This window comes from Populus nigra, chromosome 5 (genome assembly GCF_951802175.1).
Source record: "Populus nigra chromosome 5, ddPopNigr1.1, whole genome shotgun sequence".
Lineage (NCBI taxonomy): Eukaryota > Viridiplantae > Streptophyta > Magnoliopsida > Malpighiales > Salicaceae > Populus > Populus nigra.
Genome location: NC_084856.1, coordinates 19893775 through 19916982, shown reverse-complemented (window position 1 = coordinate 19916982; position 23208 = coordinate 19893775). Strand labels below are relative to the sequence as shown.

The 23208-nt window shown below is 37.5% G+C and overlaps 1 protein-coding gene across 1 annotated transcript in view; it reads right to left on the bottom strand.

Moving 5' to 3' along the window:
• Window positions 1-11812, bottom strand: part of LOC133694943 (uncharacterized) — a 28301-nt gene extending 16489 nt beyond the window's left edge. Inside the window, exons 1-6 of the mRNA XM_062116634.1 lie at window positions 11593-11812; window positions 5108-6972; window positions 4371-4877; window positions 2891-3616; window positions 1322-2158; window positions 389-1153 (exon numbers count right to left, since the gene is read on the bottom strand). Of these exons, the coding sequence (XP_061972618.1) occupies window positions 389-1153; window positions 1322-2158; window positions 2891-3616; window positions 4371-4877; window positions 5108-6972; window positions 11593-11710 (4818 nt within the window). The 5' untranslated portion in view covers window positions 11711-11812. The remainder of the gene's footprint in view (window positions 1-388; window positions 1154-1321; window positions 2159-2890; window positions 3617-4370; window positions 4878-5107; window positions 6973-11592) is intronic.
• Between the last annotated feature and the right edge of the window lie 11396 nt (window positions 11813-23208).

Below are 23208 nucleotides of genomic sequence, written 5' to 3'. Positions count from 1 at the left end.
TTATTGCATAAACTGGCAGGCTCCCACCACCAAACATTACCATCATTTAATTCAAGTCAACATGTGTATATCGCAAAAACAAATGAAGAACTCATGAACATGTGTATGTTTCATATCGCAAAAACAGATGGATAATTGATTCAGCACCATGATTAGAAGAGTGAATAATGAAATTATTTTTAGTTGGTTACTGTTCCAGGATTATGAGGTTCTACATCTTACATATATATCTATCCTTTGATGGTTACATCCATTCTTTACATTATTCTACCAATGTTTTGCTTTCAGAATGATTTAATATATAACCAGAAAAACAGAGTCACTATAGTATGTATTAACATCTACAACATGGGGAATTGGTGAAAGAGGCTTGAGTAGACAAACTGACCTTATAGGTGAGAAGTGCAGTGAAATTATAATTGTCTCCCTGACCTTGCCTCTGCTCTTTTCCTTTATCAACTGAATTAGGCTTTGGTTCCTCTATAAGGGAGGAGATGAAGATCTTCATATTTGGACAATCATCTATGCAAATCTCTTCTAACGATGTAAGATTCAGAACACCACTTCCTGAGTAGATATTGGTTAACTCAGGTAAAGACTCGAGAATGATCACTTTTAGTACAGGAACGATGATTTTATCCATTGCTTCTTCTTCCCCTGCTCTCTCCTTGGTGATGATTTCTTCCATCTTGTCACAGTTTCTTATTACAATCTTCTGGAGATGCACAAGGCTCAATGCCATCGATGGTGTAAATATATTTCTCAAGCTGCTACAGTCATGAACTTCTAGAAAATTAAGGTTTCTGAATTCCAGAATTCCTAGAGGATCTGTGTTACATATGTGTCGCAACCTTGATAAACCAATCAAGTTCAATTCATATAAAAGGGGTAACCAAACCCTCCCTTCCTCTGGACTAAGCCCTTTCAAATCAAATACCCCTTCTAGTAAATCACAGTTTCTCACTTGCAGTTCTTGCAAATCGTTCATAAACTGTAGCAGAGTGGAAGGTAAAGCATCGAGCGAATAACAGTATTCATCCACCGTGAGGTTTGTTAAATTTCTGAAGAAGTTGAAAGGAAGTTGGCATTGCCATCTCTCTTTCAATTGAGGAAACTCAGAGACCTTCACCCTGTTTACACCATCAAATCCAACCTGTCCCAATCCAAATTATTGCATTAGTTAAAAAAAGAAGAAGAAGAAGCTAAATTACTGAAGCACCTACTCATTCCTAGAAGAAAAGGAAAAATGAATACTTGAATTAGTATGAAAGAGGGGCAAGAATCAAGACATGCTCATAATACAGGAGTTATTGATACATACCATTTCTGTGTATAAGTGTTGTATGGTAATATCAAGATTACCATGCCAATGTACTGTATTCTTAGAATACTTTTTCCAGTGTACTCCCTGCAGCTTTGGCGTGCTTAACACTCCTGGAGAGAAACTTTTCATATTAGGACATTCTTCGACAACCATTTCTTTCAATGATGGAAATCTGAAGGCATAATTTTCAAAGCAGAAGCTTGTGAGATTCTGTAAATCTAGAAGTTCCAAATATTCTAGTTTGCTGAAAATGATCTCATCATCTGCTTCATCTCCTCCCTGTCTTGCCACCACTACTGTCACTTTTTTGCAATGAGCTATGGTCAACTTAACAAGTCGCACAAGACTTTTAGCCGTTGATGATGTAAACAAGTTCAATAATCCAAGGCAAGACTGTATATCCAGAGTCGTTAAATTTTCAAAACAAACATAAGATGGTGCTAAACTGACGAAACTGTGACAATCCTCGACTTTGAGAGTCTTAAGATTGTGAAGAATGGGAGCTAGCAGGTGGTCTTGCTTCCATATATGTTTTATATCATGAACTGCATGTATTGTTAAATTTTTTAATCGTGCAAGTGCACGTCCCTCTTCACCGCCAACTTCTCCGATCGATGGTAGCTTTTTGAATGAGCTATGTGTCACGGATAGTGTTTCAAGATTCCGTAATCTTGAAACGAAATCAAATGAGATAGGATCTGATTTAACACCAAAATGGTGTAACTTCAGAACTTTCAATGAGGAATATAACTCTATTGGAAGTTGGCGATGCCAAATGATTGAAGCAGTTGTGTTCTTGCCGCCTAATGACAATTCCTCCAGGTTGAACATCACCTGCAACACGCTCAAACAAAAGCAAAGTGGGAGTTGATATTCCTCCCAAATAAAAGTAATTTCACCTGCATTAATTTACACAAAGGGAAAGAGAAAAAATGGAAAATTAAGCGCTCACATACCAATTTAGTATCTAATCAGCGAAAAATGCACTGAAGGGTCTGATCCCATGAGGGACCTGATTCATTTACCTCTTTTAAGGGTGAAAAGAACCATCTGACACGATATTAGTTATTCCATCTCAACCAAAATTTCTCTATATTTAATTTAGAAACTTGTTGTAAGTTGAGTTACTAACAAGCAACAAGGAAAAACAAATAAAGTAAAAAGGAAAGAGAAGTTAGAGCTATGCTATATCATATTTCTGTAAAGGTTTCACTTGATTTCATTCCAAGTGCATTTGATGCAGAGTCTAGACTGTTCCGACGATATTCATGGCCATTGGAGCAGCCTTTCAATGAGCAGCAGATGTTTGATATTATGCAGCCAATAACTAGGAACATATTGCTTTGCACAGTGAAAGTTTGGAAAAGAAAAGGAAAAGCTTTGTGCTGAGAAACGTTCATTTTTCATATTTTTTTCTCAAATCCAGGAAACCCTTAAACTATCACTTCCAATGAATAATGATGGTAATACAATTGAAATATGTTAAGGCATGAAAGTATCCACAGGTTTTTGAATGCCTCAGAGAAGAAGTGAAAGGAAAACAGAAGACATAATTTAGATTCATACCTTTTCAACGAAGAAGAGAGGTTGTTGAGCTGGGATACCAAGTTGGACTTCCCCTTGAGTTTCTTGAGATTTAAGAAATTTGGAGCCGAATAATGCTATATTGCAGCAATCAGACACCGCCAACCTTTTTAACATGGGAGATTTCCAAGTATGTTTCCCTGGATAAAAGTTCCTGAATTCTGGTAATTCTTGAAGTTTCAATGAGGTTAGCTGCGGAAACACAAAACAATGGGCTGCTTCACCATTGTCCACCTTCACAATAATTTCCTCCAGTTTCCCACAATGCTCTATCTCGAGTTTTTCTAGTTGCACAAGTTCTCTAGCTATAGAGAAGGGAAACAGATTCCTCAATAGATTACAATCAGAAACCTTTAATGCATGTAGATTTTGGAAGCTGACTATTCCTTGAGGATCTTTATTCCATATATGCTTCAGTTTGCCTAGTCCAATCAAGGACAAGTCTCTTAACTGAAAGGAACCAGATGCACTAGTTTCTTGAAGGTCAAAGATCTCTTCTAAGAAAGGACAATGACTGATATCCAACATCTCTACCATCCGGAATGTTTCTAGCAAAATTGATGGGAAAACCCTCACTAGCCTTTTACAGCTAGAAATTGTTACTGATCGTAGTTGACAAAAGGAATCTTCAGCAAGCTGGTTGTGCCAAATCTTTTCCAAGTTCTCTATGTGGGAAATTTTGATTTCAGCTAGGCTAGGGAATGCAACCTGCAAGGTCCATCCGTCTTTGTTAAGCACAATAAACAATGCCTGTAATAATATATAGAACATACGAAGAAGAAGGTACACAAGGTGAAGACGAACCAAATTTCTTATATCTGTTGATCCTATATATGAATTTGATTTAAGAAAATCGATTAATATAATGGAAATCAAATGGATAAGTAGTCATATGGAAAAAATTTGCTGATTTAAACATAAAACTAAGAACTTTTTTTTAAGAAAATTGGGCATCAATTTAGAAAGTAAATTGAAATAGCCAGTTAAAAGTATCATTTTTTAAAATGTTTTTTATTTAAAAAAATATTAAAAAAATATTTTTTATTTTTAAAAATTATTTTTTATATTAACACATTAAAATGATATGAAATACTAAAATACTATTAATTTTCTAAAAAAAAGAAGAAGAAGAAAGGCTTACACTTTACAACCTCGGGTGGTCTATCAGTACTTTTAGTCTAAAACAATTTGACATTTTTATTAACCTTTATGAAGACCAATCACAGGTAAATTAATATAACAATAACAGAAATTTTGGTTGACTTATCTTAGATTTGTAACACTATCTTGAAATGTTTCCTTAAAATTCATAAAGCTTTATGTTCTTTCATATTCTTTTCAATAGTACTGAAGAGAGGGATTACGACCTTGATCACCTTTCAGAATCTGAAATGATTCGAGCTTTGATATATGAAGTGAAAGAAGGAAGGGGGAAAGAGAGGAGAATAGAAGAAGAGGTCACCTTTTCATCAAAGAGAGGCTGCACGGCATTGTGGTCACTCTCCCTAGAATGCACTTCCCCAGGTTCAACGTCAACTGTCATGTTCGCGCTATCGGGGCAGGAGATGAATGTCTTAAATTCAGGGCAAGAACAAATGCGCAGTTGTTTCAAAACTTTACACTCGATCAGCGTGCCAGCACAGAACCGTGTGAGTCTTGGAAGATCAGAGAGCTCAACATCTTCCAGTTTATCAAAGCACATCTCGCTCATCATTTCTCCTTCTTCCAATCCTTCCACAGATATTATCTCTTCCATGGACATGCAATAACGTACAGTAAGATGCTTGAGTAGCACGAGACTTTTAACCATGGAAGGAGAAAACAGATATTTCAGGCTGTGGCAATCATCCACAACTAATGTCATTAAATTTTGAACAGGAAATGCATTTTCCCGGTGAAGCTGGCCATGCCATATCTTTTCAACATTGATAGAGACCAATTCCAGCTTCTTCAGTTTCGGGATAAGAATCTGCATGTAATATTATTTTTTTTTAAGGATATTAATTCTCAAAGTCAAGGAAATGAAATAGTTTCCGTTTATAGCAAGAAGGTATGAAATGGTATGATAGTTTCTTGCTTTTTTAGTTTCTTATCAAAAATTAAATTTATAAAGAATGTACATTTACTTTTATACTCCAAATGAGTTGTTTTTGTCACAAAATGAAGACATAAGCAGTTGAATGAAAACTATGCAGGTACCTTTTCACAGAAAAGCTGGAGAGAATTTCTCAGCTGATCCTCTGAAATTTCTTTAGAATGCAATCCCACGCTAGTTGCCACTGGATTCTGTTGTGCTTGACAGAGACGAGATGTCTTCTCTCTGGAGCAAAAGTTTTTGAAAAGCGGCAAACACTGAAGCGATAGTGAGCTCAATTGATTGAACTCCATCACATCAATTTCTGTACAAGAGTCTTCAAATTCATCACCTTCCTCAGCAACAATCTCTTCCATGGTTAGGCAAAATGAAATATTGATGGTTTGAAGTTGCGAAAGTCCCCGTGCAACGGAGAATGGGAAGAGATGCTTCAATTTAACACATTTCCCCACTTCTATGATTGTTAGTTTCCTGAAAGACTCTGCTGTGAGAATGCCATGGCAAAGTTTCTCCAAGGATACCAAATTGTAGAGAAACAAAGACTCCAACACAGGGAAGACATGAGAAGGAAACTCGCTGCTAGTGTTAATAATATATTGAATATCAGAACTATTGTGGAGATGGAGGTGCCGCCGTTGTAGAAATCCTTCCGTGTCCAGTTCAGAGACGACATTATTAACGCCCTTTAGTTCAAGTAAATACAAATCTTGAGTTCTCTTCAACAACATTAGAACACCATGCTCCAAATGACTGGCGCTTGTGTTGAGCTTGAGCTTCAATGTTCTCAAGCTCTGATAAACACCATTCCAATCCCAAACATCTCCAATAAATATTCTGAATCTTTCTAATCTTTTAGAGAGCATGCCTTTTGACATAACATGAGAATCGAGAACATGTATGTCCAAATTTGTCAAGTGAGGCAAATGATCCAACTCAACAAGACTGGCATTGTCCTCCCCTTCAGTAGCCCAATGATGGAAGCTATTTCCCATACACAATTCTTCTAGCATGGACAAGTTTGAGAGGATATTTGGTGGAATTACTTCAAGTTCAAAACAATCACTCAAATCCAACATTCTCAGCTCAGTCAACTGCCCTATTTGTCTTGGCAAATGCTTAATATTAGATTTGGCAAAGCTGAGAATTTCCAATTTCTTCAGCTCCCCAATGTCAGCTATCTCTCCCAATGAAGATTGATGAAGACACAAAGTTCGAAGGTTTTTTGGGAAATGAAGAGGTGAAGGCAAAGACACAAGAGAAATGTTAGTCAATACTAAGACTTTCAGTTTGTGCATTCCTCTACATATGTTGCTGCTTATTTCTAGAGAAGGATCCTCACTCCTTACATGTAAAAATTTAAGTTGTGGGTACTCCATCTCTCTAAGAAGCTCGATATTAGAACTTAACCAAATTTCTTTATACTTCTTTAACATATTCTTAGCAGACCATTCTTGTTCAAACTGACCACCCTCAACAAATACCTGGCAGTCTCTAAAAGCAATTGATAGAGCAACATCACGCACAGGATCATGCATAGAAAATTGCCAATCGCAATGATTGTCCAGCAACAATCCAGAGGCCTTGAGTTTATGAACCAACGATTGCACTCTGTCTTGTGCTTCTTCAACTGTAACAAAGCCAGAAAACAAGCCCAAACCCATACCATATTTCAACAAGTCGCGAGTGGATGCATTATAACCCATTCGACTACAAAGAAGAAAAGTTGATTTTAACTCCTTACTTTCAAGATGATTATAACTTAGTTCTATAGCCGCATACACATCTTCCTGCACTCCTGCGAAGTTTCTTGGAGATGGTCTCTTTAGTTCCCTTAATGCATTCTTCCACTGGGACAAGTTCTTGTTCTTCAGAGCTCTTGCAACAGTTACAATGGCCAGTGGTAAACCTGCACACTTTTTGGCCACCTCCATTGCCAAGGATTGCAAATCTGGATGTTCAATGCGATCACCTGCTAAGTAGTAATATAGGTTAGTGTAAGCTTTTTTCTTGTTCATGGAAGCATGGAAGCAGTTGCTTATACTCACTAGAATACAAATGATTGACATTTTAGATTTTTTGTTTTTTTTTTTTTTTGGCGGGAGAGACCACTTGTGGTGGTTTAGAAACATTTAGAGAAGATAAAACACACTGCTTTATTTTATAAACAAGAAGCTTATATATACTTTTAACATATTAGGTTAGGTCCAAGACACTCTGATACTATATCAAATAATTATTTCAATCCAATAGCTTAAGCTGTTAGGTTAGATCTCAAGATATGATTTATATTATTTTATAACATATTGAGTTCTTTGCTAATGCAATCGTTGATTGATTATCAACATAAATCTCTGTAGGATTTTCTTAAGGAAATCTCAAATGCTTCAGCATAATTCCTTAACCATATTAAATGGTATATAACTGAGTTGACAACAACATACTCAGCTTCATAACTTGATAACGTTACTAATCAATTGCTTCTTAGATGACCATGTGAAAGATGCATCTCCCGTAAAAAAAAAATCATGTTGTGCTTTTCCTTTCATCTAGGTCTCTACTCCAATCATTATTCGAGTACCCAACAAAATTGAAGTTTTTACTTAAAGTATAGAACATACCTTCATTTATCGTTCCTTTGATGTAACAGAGAATTCTCTTGACTGTATTCAAATGAGACTGATCTGGTGTCTCCATATATCTATTGATAAGTTCTACTCCGTGTAATATATCTGGTCTAGTATATGTCAAATACCTTAAGCTTTTTAAAATAGGTTGAATTAACATTTCCTACTTTATTCTTCCTCAATGTCACTATATTTTCCACTAGAGTTAATACTGAATTTCATCTTGAACTTTTCAAAAATATATTTGGCATAACCGCTTTGAGATACAAAAATCCCTTTTTCTTTCTGCGTCACTTCTGAAAAAGTGTCATTAGACAAATTTATGTCATCTTAAACTCTTGTACCATGCTTTTTTTGAAGTCTTCAAGCATGATAGGATTGTTGCCAGTGAATATCAAGTCATCAACATATAGGCATGCAAATAGTGTGCTTCCATCAGCTTCTTTTTACACATACAATACATGTTAAAATAGACATTTTTCAAATCCATTTTCTTAAAAATACTTGTCAATTCTAGTATTTCAAGCACGTGGAGCTTGCTTCAAACCATATAGGGTTTTGTTCAACTTGTATACTTTTCCTTCATTATCGGCTTCAATGTATCTAAGTGGTTATTCAACATAGATCTCTTCTTCTAGAAAACCGTTCAGAAATACTGACTTCACATCAAGTTGATAGATCTTCTATCTACGTTGTGTAGCTAGTGAGATCATTAGTCTGATTGTCTCTAGCCGAGTTACATGAGCAAATACTTATGCATATTCAATGTCTTCTTTCTGTTTATAGTCTTTTACCACTAATCTTGCTTTATATCTTTGTACTTCACCTTTTGCATTCTTCTTTGTCTTATATATAGACCCATTTGACATCTATTACTTTATTGTTTTCTGGTAGATTAGTCAGCTTTCAAGTATCATTCTTCTTAATGGAATGTATTTTTTTCATCCATTACTTCTATCCATTTCTCTTCTGCTACAGCTTCATTGAAACTAAGTGGGTCACTATCTATGAAGAAATAAAATAAAGTTGTATCTTTCATGACTTGAGTGACATCATATGAATCTTCTAGATTTCTCATCCTTCTTAGTTCTTCTGATGAGTATGCTAACGATGATGTTGATGATGATCTTGATGTTGGTGTGTTTCTCCTGTTGAATACAGGGAACCTGTGTATTAGAGTTTGTGGCTCATCCATCAGTAATATTAGACATTCTATAAGTACTGTTGGTACTTCCACTTTATCTTCAAGGATCGGATCAGTACTGATCCATTTGACTTCTTCTTGATCATTATTCCATTGCTAAGTTTTATTTTTTTCAAAGATAACATCTTTACTTATAATCACCTTCTTTGTGATAGGATTATAAAGCTTGTATCTCATCCTTCTATCACTATATCTAACAAAAGATGCATTTTTTGTTTTTATCATTAGTTTGGTTCTTCTTACATTTGGGATCTTTGCATAGGCCACACAATCGAAGACTCGAAGATGAGTAACACTTGGTTTGTGACCACTCCATGCTTTTTATAGAGTGACAACTTGTAAACTTCTAGTTGGGCAACGATTCAGTAGATACACTGCATATGATACAGCTTCGACCCAATATTGTTTGGGCAACTTCTTTACTTTAAGAATACTTTTTGCCATATCAAGAATAGTTCGATTCTTTCTCTCGATTACACCATTCAGTTGTGGTGTATAGGTTGGTGTTGTTTCATGCCTGATGCCTTATTATATATAAAAGGTTTCAAAATCATTTGATGTATATTCTTCACCTTGATTAAATCTCACGATTCTAATGTTATACCCACTTTGCTTCTCAATAGATGCTTTAAAATCTTTAAAATAATTTAACATTTCTGATTTCCTCTTCAAAAAATATACTCATGTATTTCTGTTATAATAATCAACAAAAGTAAAGAAGTACCTAATATATCTAGTTAGCATTGGCTTTATGGGACCATACAAGTCGGTGTGCACTAACTCCAGTGGCTTATTTGCTTTTCAATTGACCTCTTTAGTAAAACTAGCTCCAATGAAGCTTTCCTTCGACATTCAGTGCTATAACGCCCAAATTGATTGCAATTATAATACTGGATATTTATCTTGTCACGGTTATTGTGATCCCCTTCTTTTCCTCTAGAGTAAATACTTATTGTCTCCGACCTTCTATACTGGTGTTTCTACCACCTCTTCCTCTAATTCCTGTATTCAAAGATCCTCTTCCTTGAAATCATTGAAATCCTCATTATCCTTGTTGACCTCTTCTTCGATTGGTATATCCACTTGTTAAAGTCCCTCTTTAATCATATTTGTCTTATTTAAGGGACAATTTTGATTGCAAGATATGCTCTATTGCCTTATCTCCATTTCTTTTCACAATCTTCTATTCATGAGCTTGTAAGGAACCTATAAGCTCATCCACCGTCAATGTTTCCACTTTTTTGGATTCTTCAATAACGACAACAACATAATCAAATCTTGGATCTAGGGATCTCAAAAGTTTCTTAGTAATCTGAGCATCTATGAGGGTTTCTCCATTTCTTTTCATCTAATTAACTATCACCATAATTCTTGTGTGATAATTAGAAATAGATTCTGAGGACTTCATTTGTAATGATTCAAATCCACCTCGCAAAGATTAGAGACGAATCTTCTTGATTATGTCAGCACCTTTTTATTTTGCTTGGAGAGCCTCCCATATTTCTTTTGATGTTTCTATGGAAGTGATGATCTAAAATGCACCTTCATCGAGACCTTGATAAATGATGGTTTTGGCTTTGTTATCTTTCTTTCTATTGGCTTTAAAGATTTGCTTTTATGCCTCTTGTAGATAATCTTCTGCTTCTTCAGAATCTGGTTCATCATAACCATATTCCACAGTCTCTATACTCTCTTATGAGCCAAAAAAAATGCCTTCAATCTAATACACCAATTATAATCATTGTCTTTGGTCAACTTTAAGATGAGTGTTTATGCATTTTATGTAGTCATTTTATTCTTTGAATGACCATATCACTTTTTAGGAGTTGAATTTTGAAAAGAAAAAAAAACAGCATAGCAGATGAATCCGGAATGGTCTAAATAGTAGGGAATCGATATGACTTGGTTGACAATGGATCAAAAATGGATTGAACCGGTCAAAAAATTGAATATGGATGTTGATCGATTTGTTAGGGTTGAACTGAAAATATTCTTCAGTGCAGCTTTGATGGCTCGGTAGAGATCACAGTTCAGCTAAACAGCTTGGAGGCTCGGCTTATGGCTCGGCTTGGCTCAAATGTGGCGCGTGTGTTGCTTAGTTGTATTCTTCCTCTGGGCGCATGGGTTGTGCGTGGATGATAGGGGCAAATATGCAGGGGACGCGTGTAAGTCATCGCAAGCTCCAATCAAACTGATTTTTACACCGCTGAGTTCATATTAAAGAACTCTACACTTTAGAATGATCAAAATGTAGTTTTGACAATTTTGAAAATTTAAATGTATCTAAAAAGCTCATCTGTTTTTGACTAACAAGACTCTAATATCAATTGTTGGTGAAAGAGACCACTAGTGGTGGCTTTAAAACACTCAAGGGAGATAAAACACACTGTTTTATTTTATAAACAAGAAGCTTATATATATATACACACACACTATTAAGCTCTCAAACACACCTTCTATTTCTCTTTAGTTGTTTCTCTCTTAAATTTTCCATATATAATAACATAAACTTGAGTGTTTATTTATACACAAATTAAAAGTATGAAAAATTAGATTTTAAATGTGAACATAAATGATTGGTGATAGTGTGAAGACGGTTGACGAATACAGTTGGTGATTACGGTTAATAGCTGCAGTTGGTGGTTTCAGTTAGTGGCTATCATCCTTGAATTCTAGATTGAATTTACTACAATATTTTTGTATTTGCATGTCTACTAGCTAGTGATATATGGTATTGATAGATGAAAAAAAAAATTATCACCTGCCATCTTTTTGAACAACTCCCACGTTTCTTCTTCAGATAAAGCATTGATGGGAAAGTTCTTTTGAATATCCATTCCAATAGATAAAACATCAAATTCCCTCGATGTTAGCAGCATCTTGCATCCTTCGTGTTCATCCTTGAGTGGAATCCCAACTGCTTCTAAATCAAGACTCTTCCACAAATCGTCTAGAATAATAAGAATTTTCTGCTCTTGTTTCAACCTACTTCGGTCTCAATCAAGACTCTTCCACAAATCGATAGGCTTTCGTTTTATTATTAGATAGCTACTTCGGTCTCAATCAAGTTTTTTCTAACATTTTTCAAACATAAAAAAAAAAAAAAGATATTCAGTCCAAGCTAACTTTTCTTAAAAGAATAAGAAAAATCTTATACCCGGGTTGTTAACTTCTTTTAATTTAATAAATTTGATTAATTTAATAATAAAATTAAAAATAAATATCAATAGTAAATAAAACAAGTTAAAAAATATTAATTTAAAAAATAAGTTATCAATATTATATTTGAAGGACAATAGAAAAAAATATGTTGAAGATTTATTGTGACTTCACAGTAGACACTGCTTTACCATCAGAGAGAATTCATAAGATAATTCTGAAGTGAGTATATTATACTTTTATTTTAATTAATAAATTAAATTAAATTAAATAAATAAAAAGCTGAGACACTAAAGATGCTTCCTAGGAAATTCCAACGAACATGAAACGTGCATTATTAGCAAGCCAATTTACACTCCGGTTTGCTTCTCTATAGACGTGAGCTATTCTTGTGGATGTGTTAGTTCAAAACTAGAATTTTGCATCATATCAACGGAATAATTTGTCTGAATTTAAACACTAATTCAATCGGGAAAATATTAATAGATGGATTCACACAAAGTAAATGGTCGTCAGAGAACCTATCATCTGTAATTTTTATTATATTAATCATTTTATCGGTAATATAATTATTGATAGATTGACATAAAAAAATATATCAAACAAAAAAAATTAACGGCATCATTCCGCCAATAATTTCATTTATCAGTATAGCATTTCACTGACATAATATACCACTTGTAATTCCATTGATGATTGAATTTATATTATCAACAAAATTAACTCGTTAGTGATTTACATATTGTTAGTGGCAGTTCCTCTAATTTTTTTGAGCTCTTTATAATTTTTCAAGAGACTTATTCCATTGGTAATTACTTCTATAATTATCAATGGAAAATCCTATAATTTCTTTTGAACTCTTTGTAACTTTCCGAGGGACTTAGTCCATCAATGATTTTGTCTGTGATGGTAAGTGGATATTCCTGTAATTTTTTTTAAATTCTCTGAAACTTTTCGAGGGACATTGTTTGTCGAAAATTTCATTGGTAATTTATTTAATATTTTTTAAAAAATTAAAATAAACAAAAAAAATAAAAAGTAAAATAAAAAACCATATATTTATTACTAATTTAAAAACTATCAATTTGAAAACAATTTATCTAAATGACATAAGTTGAAGGATGAGGAGGTAGAGGCGGAACTTTGCCGGGACCGAACTAGGTGGGCAACGAGGGGGACCACATGTACCACCGAGTTTTGACAAGAGCTTCACGTACAATCACTTAAGTTTGGCCATATCGCACCTAAGTTAGGTCATCTCAGCTATAAGTCGAGAAGTCGAGTCGTCTGAGATTCAATTTGTTCTTGTACAATCGCTTAGACAATTGGAGATTAGGAGCTCGAACCTGATTGTAAGGAACCAACGGTCGATAAACTACAACCTATCTACATATCCTTGGCCGTAATGTTTGAGATATCGTAAACCTGATTTTTATCAGGTTCATCAGAAGATTCAGTCTCCAACCATAAATCTGGATCGAGTTTCGGACGGGTCAAAATATTGTTGTAACCCATTTTTGGGTCCCCCCACAAAAATAAAATATATAGCTGGAAGAAAATTAGAAAAATAATAAGAGGTGGGAGCGCTCAGAAAGAATCAGAAAAAAAATTGATTAAGGATGTTCAAAAATGCAAGGAGTGAATTTTTTGACAGTATATTCTTGAAGGAGGAGAGCCTTGTTGAAAGAGAAAATTTAATTTGAAGAGAAAAGGGCCAAAATTGGATGTTTATGGACTCAATTGGATTTAATTGAAGGTTTATTTGAATTTATAAAGGTTTTGATTGCAAGGAAAATTGAGTTTTAAGTCAATTTAGGCTTTAATTGGAAGAAATTAAAGTTCTGGGGTCAAATTATAATTTTTGAGAGTTGATTTGGTTAAATCAAGGGCTTAATTGCATAAATATTGAAGTTTAATGGCCAATTAGGGATGAAATTGCATAAATCCGAGACCAAGGACCATATTGCAAAAGGCGCGTAACTCTGGGGCCGAAAATGAAGTTATACCGGGACTAAATTGCATCAAATCAGAAGTTTTAGGGTCAATTAGGGAATACTGTCGAACGAAACTGAAAGTCTGAGGACTAAACTGAACATTGGCAAAGAAATCCTTATTTTTTATCTAAACGGCGCCGTTTTGCATTTAAAAAAAAAAAAAAAAAAAAAGGGATCACTGATCACTGTTCACTGTCTTCCCCGCCGAGCTGCCCGAGTGGCCGACTTCCAGGCGTGTTTTCTGCCTCGTTTGGCCCCCAAATCTGACAAAGCATGAACCAACATGTCCACATGAAACCCCTTTATCCCGGAGAATGGTCCGGTTGGGTCGAAAAAGTTAGAAACGGGTCCGTTCATTGGCCTGAAGTGGCCACCTCGGGCAGTTCACAGCCTGGAGCTGCCAAATTTGGCAGCTCGAGGTGCACACTTTGAGCCAACGGTTGAGATGCTTCCCAACTAAATCAAGGGCTGTAATTTTTCCACAACGTAGACAAGATTACCCTCTTTCAAGCCCTATAAATAGAAGCAATTTTCATGCTCAAACGGTTGGAGGAACGGAGCTCAAAGTTGGCACAAAATAAGCTTTTCCTGCCCGTTTTTTCCTGCAACCATTTTTCTTTTTCCAGCTTCTTCTTCCTCTGCTCCGCCAGCCTCAGCGCCTCTATTTTTTTTTTCCTTCCATCGACAGACCCACACAGCCGAACAACCCTCACACACATCTCCCCTCCCCTTCGATTTTCTTCTTCCCCTCAGCAGCCAGCAACTAGGGACAACCCCCTCTCTTGCAAAGACCAAACCGGGGCAGCCCCCTCCCTTTCCTCTCATTCTCTTCCAGCAGTCCCAAAACACTGTCCCCTCTCCTTCCCATCAACACAAAGCCAGTAGCAGCTCCTCCCTCACCTTCTCCTTCACCGCAGCTTCAACAGCCCCAGCAACGCCTCCACACCGACAGCAGAGGAATCTGCTCCTTCCAGCCGGGACCAGTGCACGCCAGTGAAGCCACCAGCCTCCACCGCAGCACCACCGGCCTCCCAGCGACGCACCAACTCCTCCACGCCAGGTGCTCTTCTTCCCCCCCCTTTTTTGTGCCTCGGTTTGTTTCCTTCTCCTGCATGCAGAATGCACCTTCTGCATGCAGGAAGGGGGGAAAATAATTCCCCCCATGTTTTTTAATTACGCTGGGCCAGATTGGTTCTGGCCTAGCAAAAAAATGGGTTTCCTCCTGTGGGCCGGACTGATCCTAGCCCAGCCCAGCGGGTGGGCTGGGTCCGGCCCATGATAAAAAAAATTCTGGTTGGGCCGATATCGGCCCAACATATTTTAAGGGCTGAGTCCGGCCCAGTTTGTTGGGCCGGCCCAGCCCAGCCCAATTTATATATTATATATTATGTATATTATATTGTGTTTTGTATTTATTATATATATATATATAATTATTTAATTTCTGTGAAAATTATTTTCAAAAAATATGTGATTTTTCTGTAAGTTTATTACTGTATTTTAATTAATATCGGTTTGTATTTTTATACTGTAAAGATACAAATCCGGTATTAAAACACCCGGTTTTCGTCGAAACATCAAACATTTTCAAAATAAAAAATGTCTTTTGCGATCAAAAATTTTCTAAATATCTTTAAAGATATTGTTGATTTTTTTGCATATTTTTATCAAAGTGGATTAATATTGGGTTGTATTTTTATACCGTAAGGATACCAACTCAGTATTAAAATACCCGATTTGCGTCGAAACATATAAAAAAAATATACATAATTGAAAATGTTTTGTTTTAAAATACGGCCTAGTCTCTCCAATATATATATATAAATATTATAACATCATATTTTCATACAACAAAGAAAGTTTTTTAAAAAAAACAATATATGTACTAGCATGCATTTTGGCTTTTATAACCAGTTTATTCAAGCCATGAGAACTAGGCCAATATTTCAAAAATTCTAAAAAAATCTTTTTGTCTTCTTTTAGTATGTGGGATTACGAATTTATACGTAAAACGTATTCCTGATTAAATATGTTTTTTACATTGACGTTAGAACGATTAGGCTTTACCCGATAAGATAAGGATCTCCTTATTGAGGAGGACTTTTCTTGAACCATAGACGGACCAACAACTAGGAAACACAACGAGACCTTGAATCTTATCAGACAGTTAAACAATGCAGCTTACCTTAGGTAGGGCGTATTTGGGGTGCTAATACCTTCCCTTTACGCAACCAGTCCCCGTACCCAATCTCTAAGACCAGTTAGGGTTCCTAGTGACCAAAATACTAGGTGGCGACTCCCATTCCATTTCCTACCAACAAAAGACAATATTTTTTTGTCTCCCCACATTTGTCAAATAGATACCATACACACTTCCTAGATTTTAAAAGTGGAATATTCGCCGCGACGCCGCGCACCCGCGACAGAATGGCGACTCCACTGGGGAACTTGTGGACTAAGCTTTGTTTTTGTCTGATTTATTTATGTTTTCATGTGTTTATTGTTAATTTGCCTTTCCTTTTGTTATCTGCTTATATGCTTTAAATATTTTTACGCAATATTGTTCATGCATCTGTATAGAACTGTCACATGCATCACATACTTTAATCTTGAGAAGCACACACAAGCTTTAAGTTAGGTGGGGGAGTAACGATCTGCCCTATGACTATTGGTCAGGGTTCAGATGCGTGAAACACCCAACTCATATCTGAGTGCCTGCTCGGTAATGGTGGGTATACTTACCTTAACTATTCCTTGCAACGCCCCCATACTGTCTTTACGAAGAACGTCACTGGGCAGATATGAGACCCTTCAAGACCAGATAGAAAAACTGCTCATTCTCACATAATGAATAGAGCTTGTCCCTAGGGTATATATCTTACTTTCATTCATCAATCTAGGTTTTTTTTTATATATGAAATCATGACTAAATACCTATCTTTCTTTCTAAGGTGTTCTAGTAATCTACCATGATAAGAACTTGGCAAATCTTCTTTTACAACAATCAGTTCGACTTAGAAATCTTGCTTATTACAAAAGGCATGAATCAGTTCACATCGCATGTGCATCATATTTCATCACGCATTTGTTTATAATTTATCATATGCACTAGATCGTGAAACATAGGTCCCACATCCAAAGTCCACCAGACCCGGTCTAGATCGAGAATGGAGAACGAAGAAAGAGCTCACTTAGAGTCACATTATCAGACCGAGTTGGAGTCTGTAAAAAATGAAGTTTCTCGGCTAACTGACTTACTCGAGCAGCTTTTAAGAGCTAAGAATGGGGAGGGAACATCAGCACAACAACCTGAAGGAGCGCCAGCAGCTCACATCCCTCAAGCAACTCAAAACCAGGGGGCAAACTCGGCCAATGAACAACATTTTGTGCCTATCACCCCTATACAGCCAACTCATGCTCCAATCACTGTGGACTTAACAACGGAGGGAGTCCCGGATAATAGGTCTCCCAGTGTGATGGACCGAGACAAGCTATTTGCTCTAGAAGAAAGATTAAGGGCAGTTGAGGGTAATGACTGGTTTGACCCTATGCGAGCAGCCGAAGTATGTTTGGTACCAAACATCGTGGTGCCAAAAGATTTTCGAATACCAGAGTTCATTAAGTATACCGGTTTGGAATGCCCAAACACTCACCTTCGATCCTACTGCAACAAAATGGCGGAAGTAATCCATGATGATAAATTGCTAATCTATTTCTTTCAAGATAGCCTAGCAGTATCCACTTTAAGTTGGTACATGAGGTTAGACAGCATCCGGATCAAGAGCTGGAGAGACTTGGTGGAGGCTTTCCTCAAACAGTACAAGTTTAACATGGAAATCGCTCCTGATCGAACAAGTCTAATGTCAATGGAGAAGAGGAACCAAGAGTCCGTAAGGGCCTATGCACAAAGGTAGAGGGATGAGGCCGTGCATGTCCAACCCCCTCTGATAGAAACAGAAATGGTGACCTTGTTTGCCAATACCTTCAAGGCACCTTATTATGAGCATTTAATGGGTAGCTCATCTCAGCATTTCTACGATGCGGTACGCATAGCTGAAAGGATAGAGCAAGGGATTAAAGCTGGACGTATAGCTGAGCCATTGGAGAAGGGTTTTATTGGAAGAAAGAGAGAAGGCGATGTTAACAACTTGGAAGGCGGGTATAAGGGCAATAAAGTAGATTCCCACAATCCACAAGTACCTACCTCTCAATTCTCACACATGAACTTTAACCAACCTTTTTCCCCTAATCGACCAAATAACCAGTCAAACAACCAAAATCACTACCAAAGACCCTATATAAGATACCCTGCAGAACAACTACCGCCACTACTCATGCCTTTGAAGGACATGTACGCCAAACTTTTAAGCATTGGGCACATCGCTCCTATCCCTACACTACCATTACAACCACCATTCCCAATTTGGTACAAGCCCGAGTTAACTTGTGAGTACCATGCGGGTAATCCCGGGCATGGGATTGAAACCTGTTACGCTTTCAAGAAAAGATTGTTGGAGCTTATTAAGATAGGATGGGTATCCTTTGAGGACAAGCCCAATATGAATTCAAACCCGTTGCCTAAGCATGCCTCAAGTAGTAGTGGAATAGGCATGATAGAAGTTGGAAATCAATGCAAGGTGTTGAAGGTGTCTATGGAAAAGATGTACGACATGTTAGTACGATCAGGATTTCTAGAGGCAAATGTGGAAAGCCATCCGGCAGAAGGTGGTTATTGTGAGTTCCATGGAAGAGATGGACACCATGTTGAAGATTGCATCGAGTTTTGTGAAATGATTGCAAAAATGTTGAAAATGGGGCAATTGAGAATTGAACCCATGGAGAGTAGGGATGAGGTGAGTAGGATGGAAGGTCAGGACGAGAAGTTCCAGAACTGGGTGACCCAAGAAGCTCCAGTTGTTTTCAAAATGTAAACCAACTTTGTTTGCCTTAACATGCTTTTGTCATTGCTTATGTTTTCTTTTATTTTCTCTAGTTGGCAATCAAGGCTCATGATGTCAGCTAGATTTTGTTTGTCATGGAGCCCACCTTTTCTTTAAATAAATTGTGATATCATGCACTTTTCACAAATTGCTTTCTTTGTTATGCATTTACACCAAACACTTCCCGCTTTCAGGAATCCTGAAAGCGGATCTCCTACCACATTTAGCATCAAGAATAAATGGCCAAACTTGAACGAACATTTAATAGCTATGGAAGAAGAAGAGTGAGATGAAAGCAATATCAATGAATTCACCAGGCTAGTAGAACAGCAGGAACAGACTTGGAAACCTGCCGCAGAGGAACTCGAAACCATCAATGTAGGCAGTGATCAGTTCAAGAAGGAGTTGAAAATAGGTACCCTAATTACTTCTGAGCAAAGGATAAAAATGATCACCCTATTACTAGAATATTCAGATGTCTTTGCTGAGTCCTATGAAGATATGCCCGGTTTGGATACAAATATTATAGTACACAAGATACCGTTGGAAGAAGGCTGTAGACCAGTCAAGCAGAAGCTGAGGAGGGCCCACCCGGATGTCTGGATGAAGGTCAAGACAGAACTCGAGAAGCAATGGGATGCTGGCTTTCTAGAAGTAGTTAGGTATCCACAATGGGTATCTAACATTGTTGTGGTGCCTAAGAAGGAAGGGAAGATTAGAGTGTGCGTAAAGCTAGTCCCAAGGATGATTTTCCTCTACCACACTTAGATGTTTTAGTGGACAACGCTGCCCGGAGTTCCACATATTCCTTTGATGGATGGTTTTTCAGGATACAACCAGATAAAAATGGCTCCGGAGGATAAGGTGAAAACAACTTTTGTCACTACCTGGAGATGATCAAAGCAAATGGGCACCAAATTACGAGGGTCTTTACGTAGTAAAAAAGGCATTCTCAGGAGGAGCGTTGAAGTTGGCTAGAATGGATGGAGAAGACCTAGCTTGACCTGTGAAGTCTGACTCTGTAAAAAGATATGATGCTTGATGTAGGCTCCTAAATCAATAAAGCAAAGTTTGGCTATTGACTTCTTTCTCTTTTGCATTGATCTCACAACAATCATTTTTGCATTAATCCCAACAGTGCATGTCTTGTTGTTATCCACCAAAAAAGTTTAGCATCAGCTGAACGAATTTCTTCTCTATACAAAAGTCTAGACTAAAATCACACCCCTACACTGGGGGCAATAAGAGATTTTTTCATGAAAAGTTTTACTTGTTTAAAATGTACGGAAGCCTATAGATTTGAAAACCAAGCTAAAGCATTTGACAAAAGCATGACAAAGAGGCAATAACAAATCATACATTTTGGGAAAAGGACTACTCGAAGAAAGTCAGAGACAACACGAGAGATGAATCCAGCATACGACTTCAAAAGCAAGCTCAAGCAAGACGGAGTCTCACGAACTAGAAGAAGAGGATGGGGCCTATGTTTCAAAACCAGGTACGAATGCATGCATGGCATCTAATCCTAAATCATTGTATATATGCTTCCTGGATCATTACAGGAGGAGTTCTTAATACATTCCAGCAAGATTGGAGACGAAGAAAGAATCATAGTGGGTGATAGCAAAGAATTACGGTTTCGAATCGTAGTGGATTCTGGAACAACAAGAAGAACAAGAAAAAGAGAGAAAATGAAAAGTTTTGAACCCTGCCATCAGGAAGAACAACATCGTATTCCAGCTTTGAATAAAAGGAATCGCCAGATGGGATTCCAAGTTGAATAAAGGAGATCGCCAGAAGGGATCTCACATTTCGCTATTTGGAGGTCGCCAGATGGGACCCCATTTTTTGAATAAAAGGGATCGCCAGATGGGATTCCAAGTTAAAAAAGATCGCCAGAAGGGATCTCGTGTTTCGCTATTTTGGAGGTCGCCAGATGGGACCTCATTTTTTTCGTAAAAGGAATCGCCAGATGGGATTCCAAGTTAAAGGAGATCGCCAGAAGGGATCTCGTGTTTTGCTATTTTGGAGGTCGCCAGATGGGACCTCGTTTTTTTTCGTAAAAGGAATCGCCAGATGGGATTCCAAGTTAAAGGAGATCGCCAGAAGGGATCTCGTGTTTCGCTGTCTGGAGGTCGCCAGATGGGACCTCGTCTTTTTTTTATGTTGGTTATAAAAGGAATCGCCAGATGGGATTCCAAGTTGATTAAAAGAGATCGCTAGAAGGGATCTCATGTTTTGCTATTCGGAGGTCGCCAGATGGGACCCCGTATTACATGTTGAATAAAAGGAATCGCCAGATGGGATTCCAAGTTGATTAAAAGAGATCGCCAGAAGGGATCTCGTGTTTCGCTATTCGGAGGTCGCCAGATGGGACCCCGTATTACATGTTGAATAAAAGGAATCGCCAGATGGGATTCCAAGTTGATTTAAAGGAGATCGCCAGCAGGGATCTCATGTTTCGCTATTTGGAGGTCGCCAGATGGGACCTCGTATTACATGTTGAACAAAGGAAGGAATCGCCAGATGGGATTCCAAGTTGAATAAAGGAGATCGCCAGAAGGGATCTCGCATTTCGCTATTTGGAGGTCGCCAGATGGGACCCTATTTTTCGTTTGAATAAAAGGAATCGCCAGATGGGATTCCAAGTTGAAGGAGATCGCCAGAAGGGATCTCGTGTTTCGCTATTTGGAGGTCGCCAGATGGGACCTCGTATTTTCATGTTGGTAAAAAGAAAAAAAAAAGGGAGAAAAGGGGGAATCGCCAGATGGGATTCCAAGTTGATCAAAGGAGATCGCTAGAAGGGATCTCGTATTTTGATATTGGGCAAAGGAGGTCGCTAGAAGGGACCTCATATTTCATTTTTTTGTTGGAATGGAATCGCCAGATGGGATTCCAAGTGGAGACTGCTATAAGAGGCAAGTATCAGATCAGTCAAGCTTCAACAAGATCAGTTCCAGGAGTTCTATTTTGGGTTCATCTTTATAAAACTTACTGCGCAGAACCCCTGCTCCATAAGCATTATAAAGAGGGGGCATCTGTTGTAACCCATTTTTGGGTCCCCCCACAAAAATAAAATATATAGCTGGAAGAAAATTAGAAAAATAATAAGAGGTGGGAGCGCTCAGAAAGAATCAGAAAAAAAATTGATTAAGGAGGTTCAAAAATGCAAGGAGTGAATTTTTTGACAGTATATTCTTGAAGGAGGAGAGCCTTGTTGAAAGAGAAAATTTAATTTGAAGAGAAAAGGGCCAAAATTGGATGTTTATGGACTCAATTGGATTTAATTGAAGGTTTATTTGAATTTATAAAGGTTTTGATTGCAAGGAAAATTGAGTTTTAAGTCAATTTAGGCTTTAATTGGAAGAAATTAAAGTTCTGGGGTCAAATTATAATTTTTGAGAGTTGATTTGGTTAAATCAAGGGCTTAATTGCATAAATATTGAAGTTTAATGGCCAATTAGGGATGAAATTGCATAAATCCGAGACCAAGGACCATATTGCAAAAGGCGCGTAACTCTGGGGCCGAAGATGAAGTTATACCGGGACTAAATTGCATCAAATCAGAAGTTTTAGGGTCAATTAGGGAATACTGTCGAACGAAACTGAAAGTCTGAGGACTAAACTGAACATTGGCAAAGAAATCCTTATTTTTTATCTAAACGGCGCCGTTTTGCATTTAAAAAAAAAAAAAAGGGATCACTGATCACTGTTCACTGTCTTCCCCGCCGAGCTGCCCGAGTGGCCGACTTCCAGGCGTGTTTTCTGCCTCGTTTGGCCCCCAAATCTGACAAAGCATGAACCAACATGTCCACATGAAACCCCTTTATCCCGGAGAATGGTCCGGTTGGGTCGAAAAAGTTAGAAACGGGTCCGTTCATTGGCCTGAAGTGGCCACCTCGGGCAGTTCACAGCCTGGAGCTGCCAAATTTGGCAGCTCGAGGTGCACACTTTGAGCCAACGGTTGAGATGCTTCCCAACTAAATCAAGGGCTGTAATTTTTCCACAACGTAGACAAGATTACCCTCTTTCAAGCCCTATAAATAGAAGCAATTTTCATGCTCAAACGGTTGGAGGAACGGAGCTCAAAGTTGGCACAAAATAAGCTTTTCCTGCCCGTTTTTTCCTGCAACCATTTTTCTTTTTCCAGCTTCTTCTTCCTCTGCTCCGCCAGCCTCAGCGCCTCTATTTTTTTTTTCCTTCCATCGACAGACCCACACAGCCGAACAACCCTCACACACATCTCCCCTCCCCTTCGATTTTCTTCTTCCCCTCAGCAGCCAG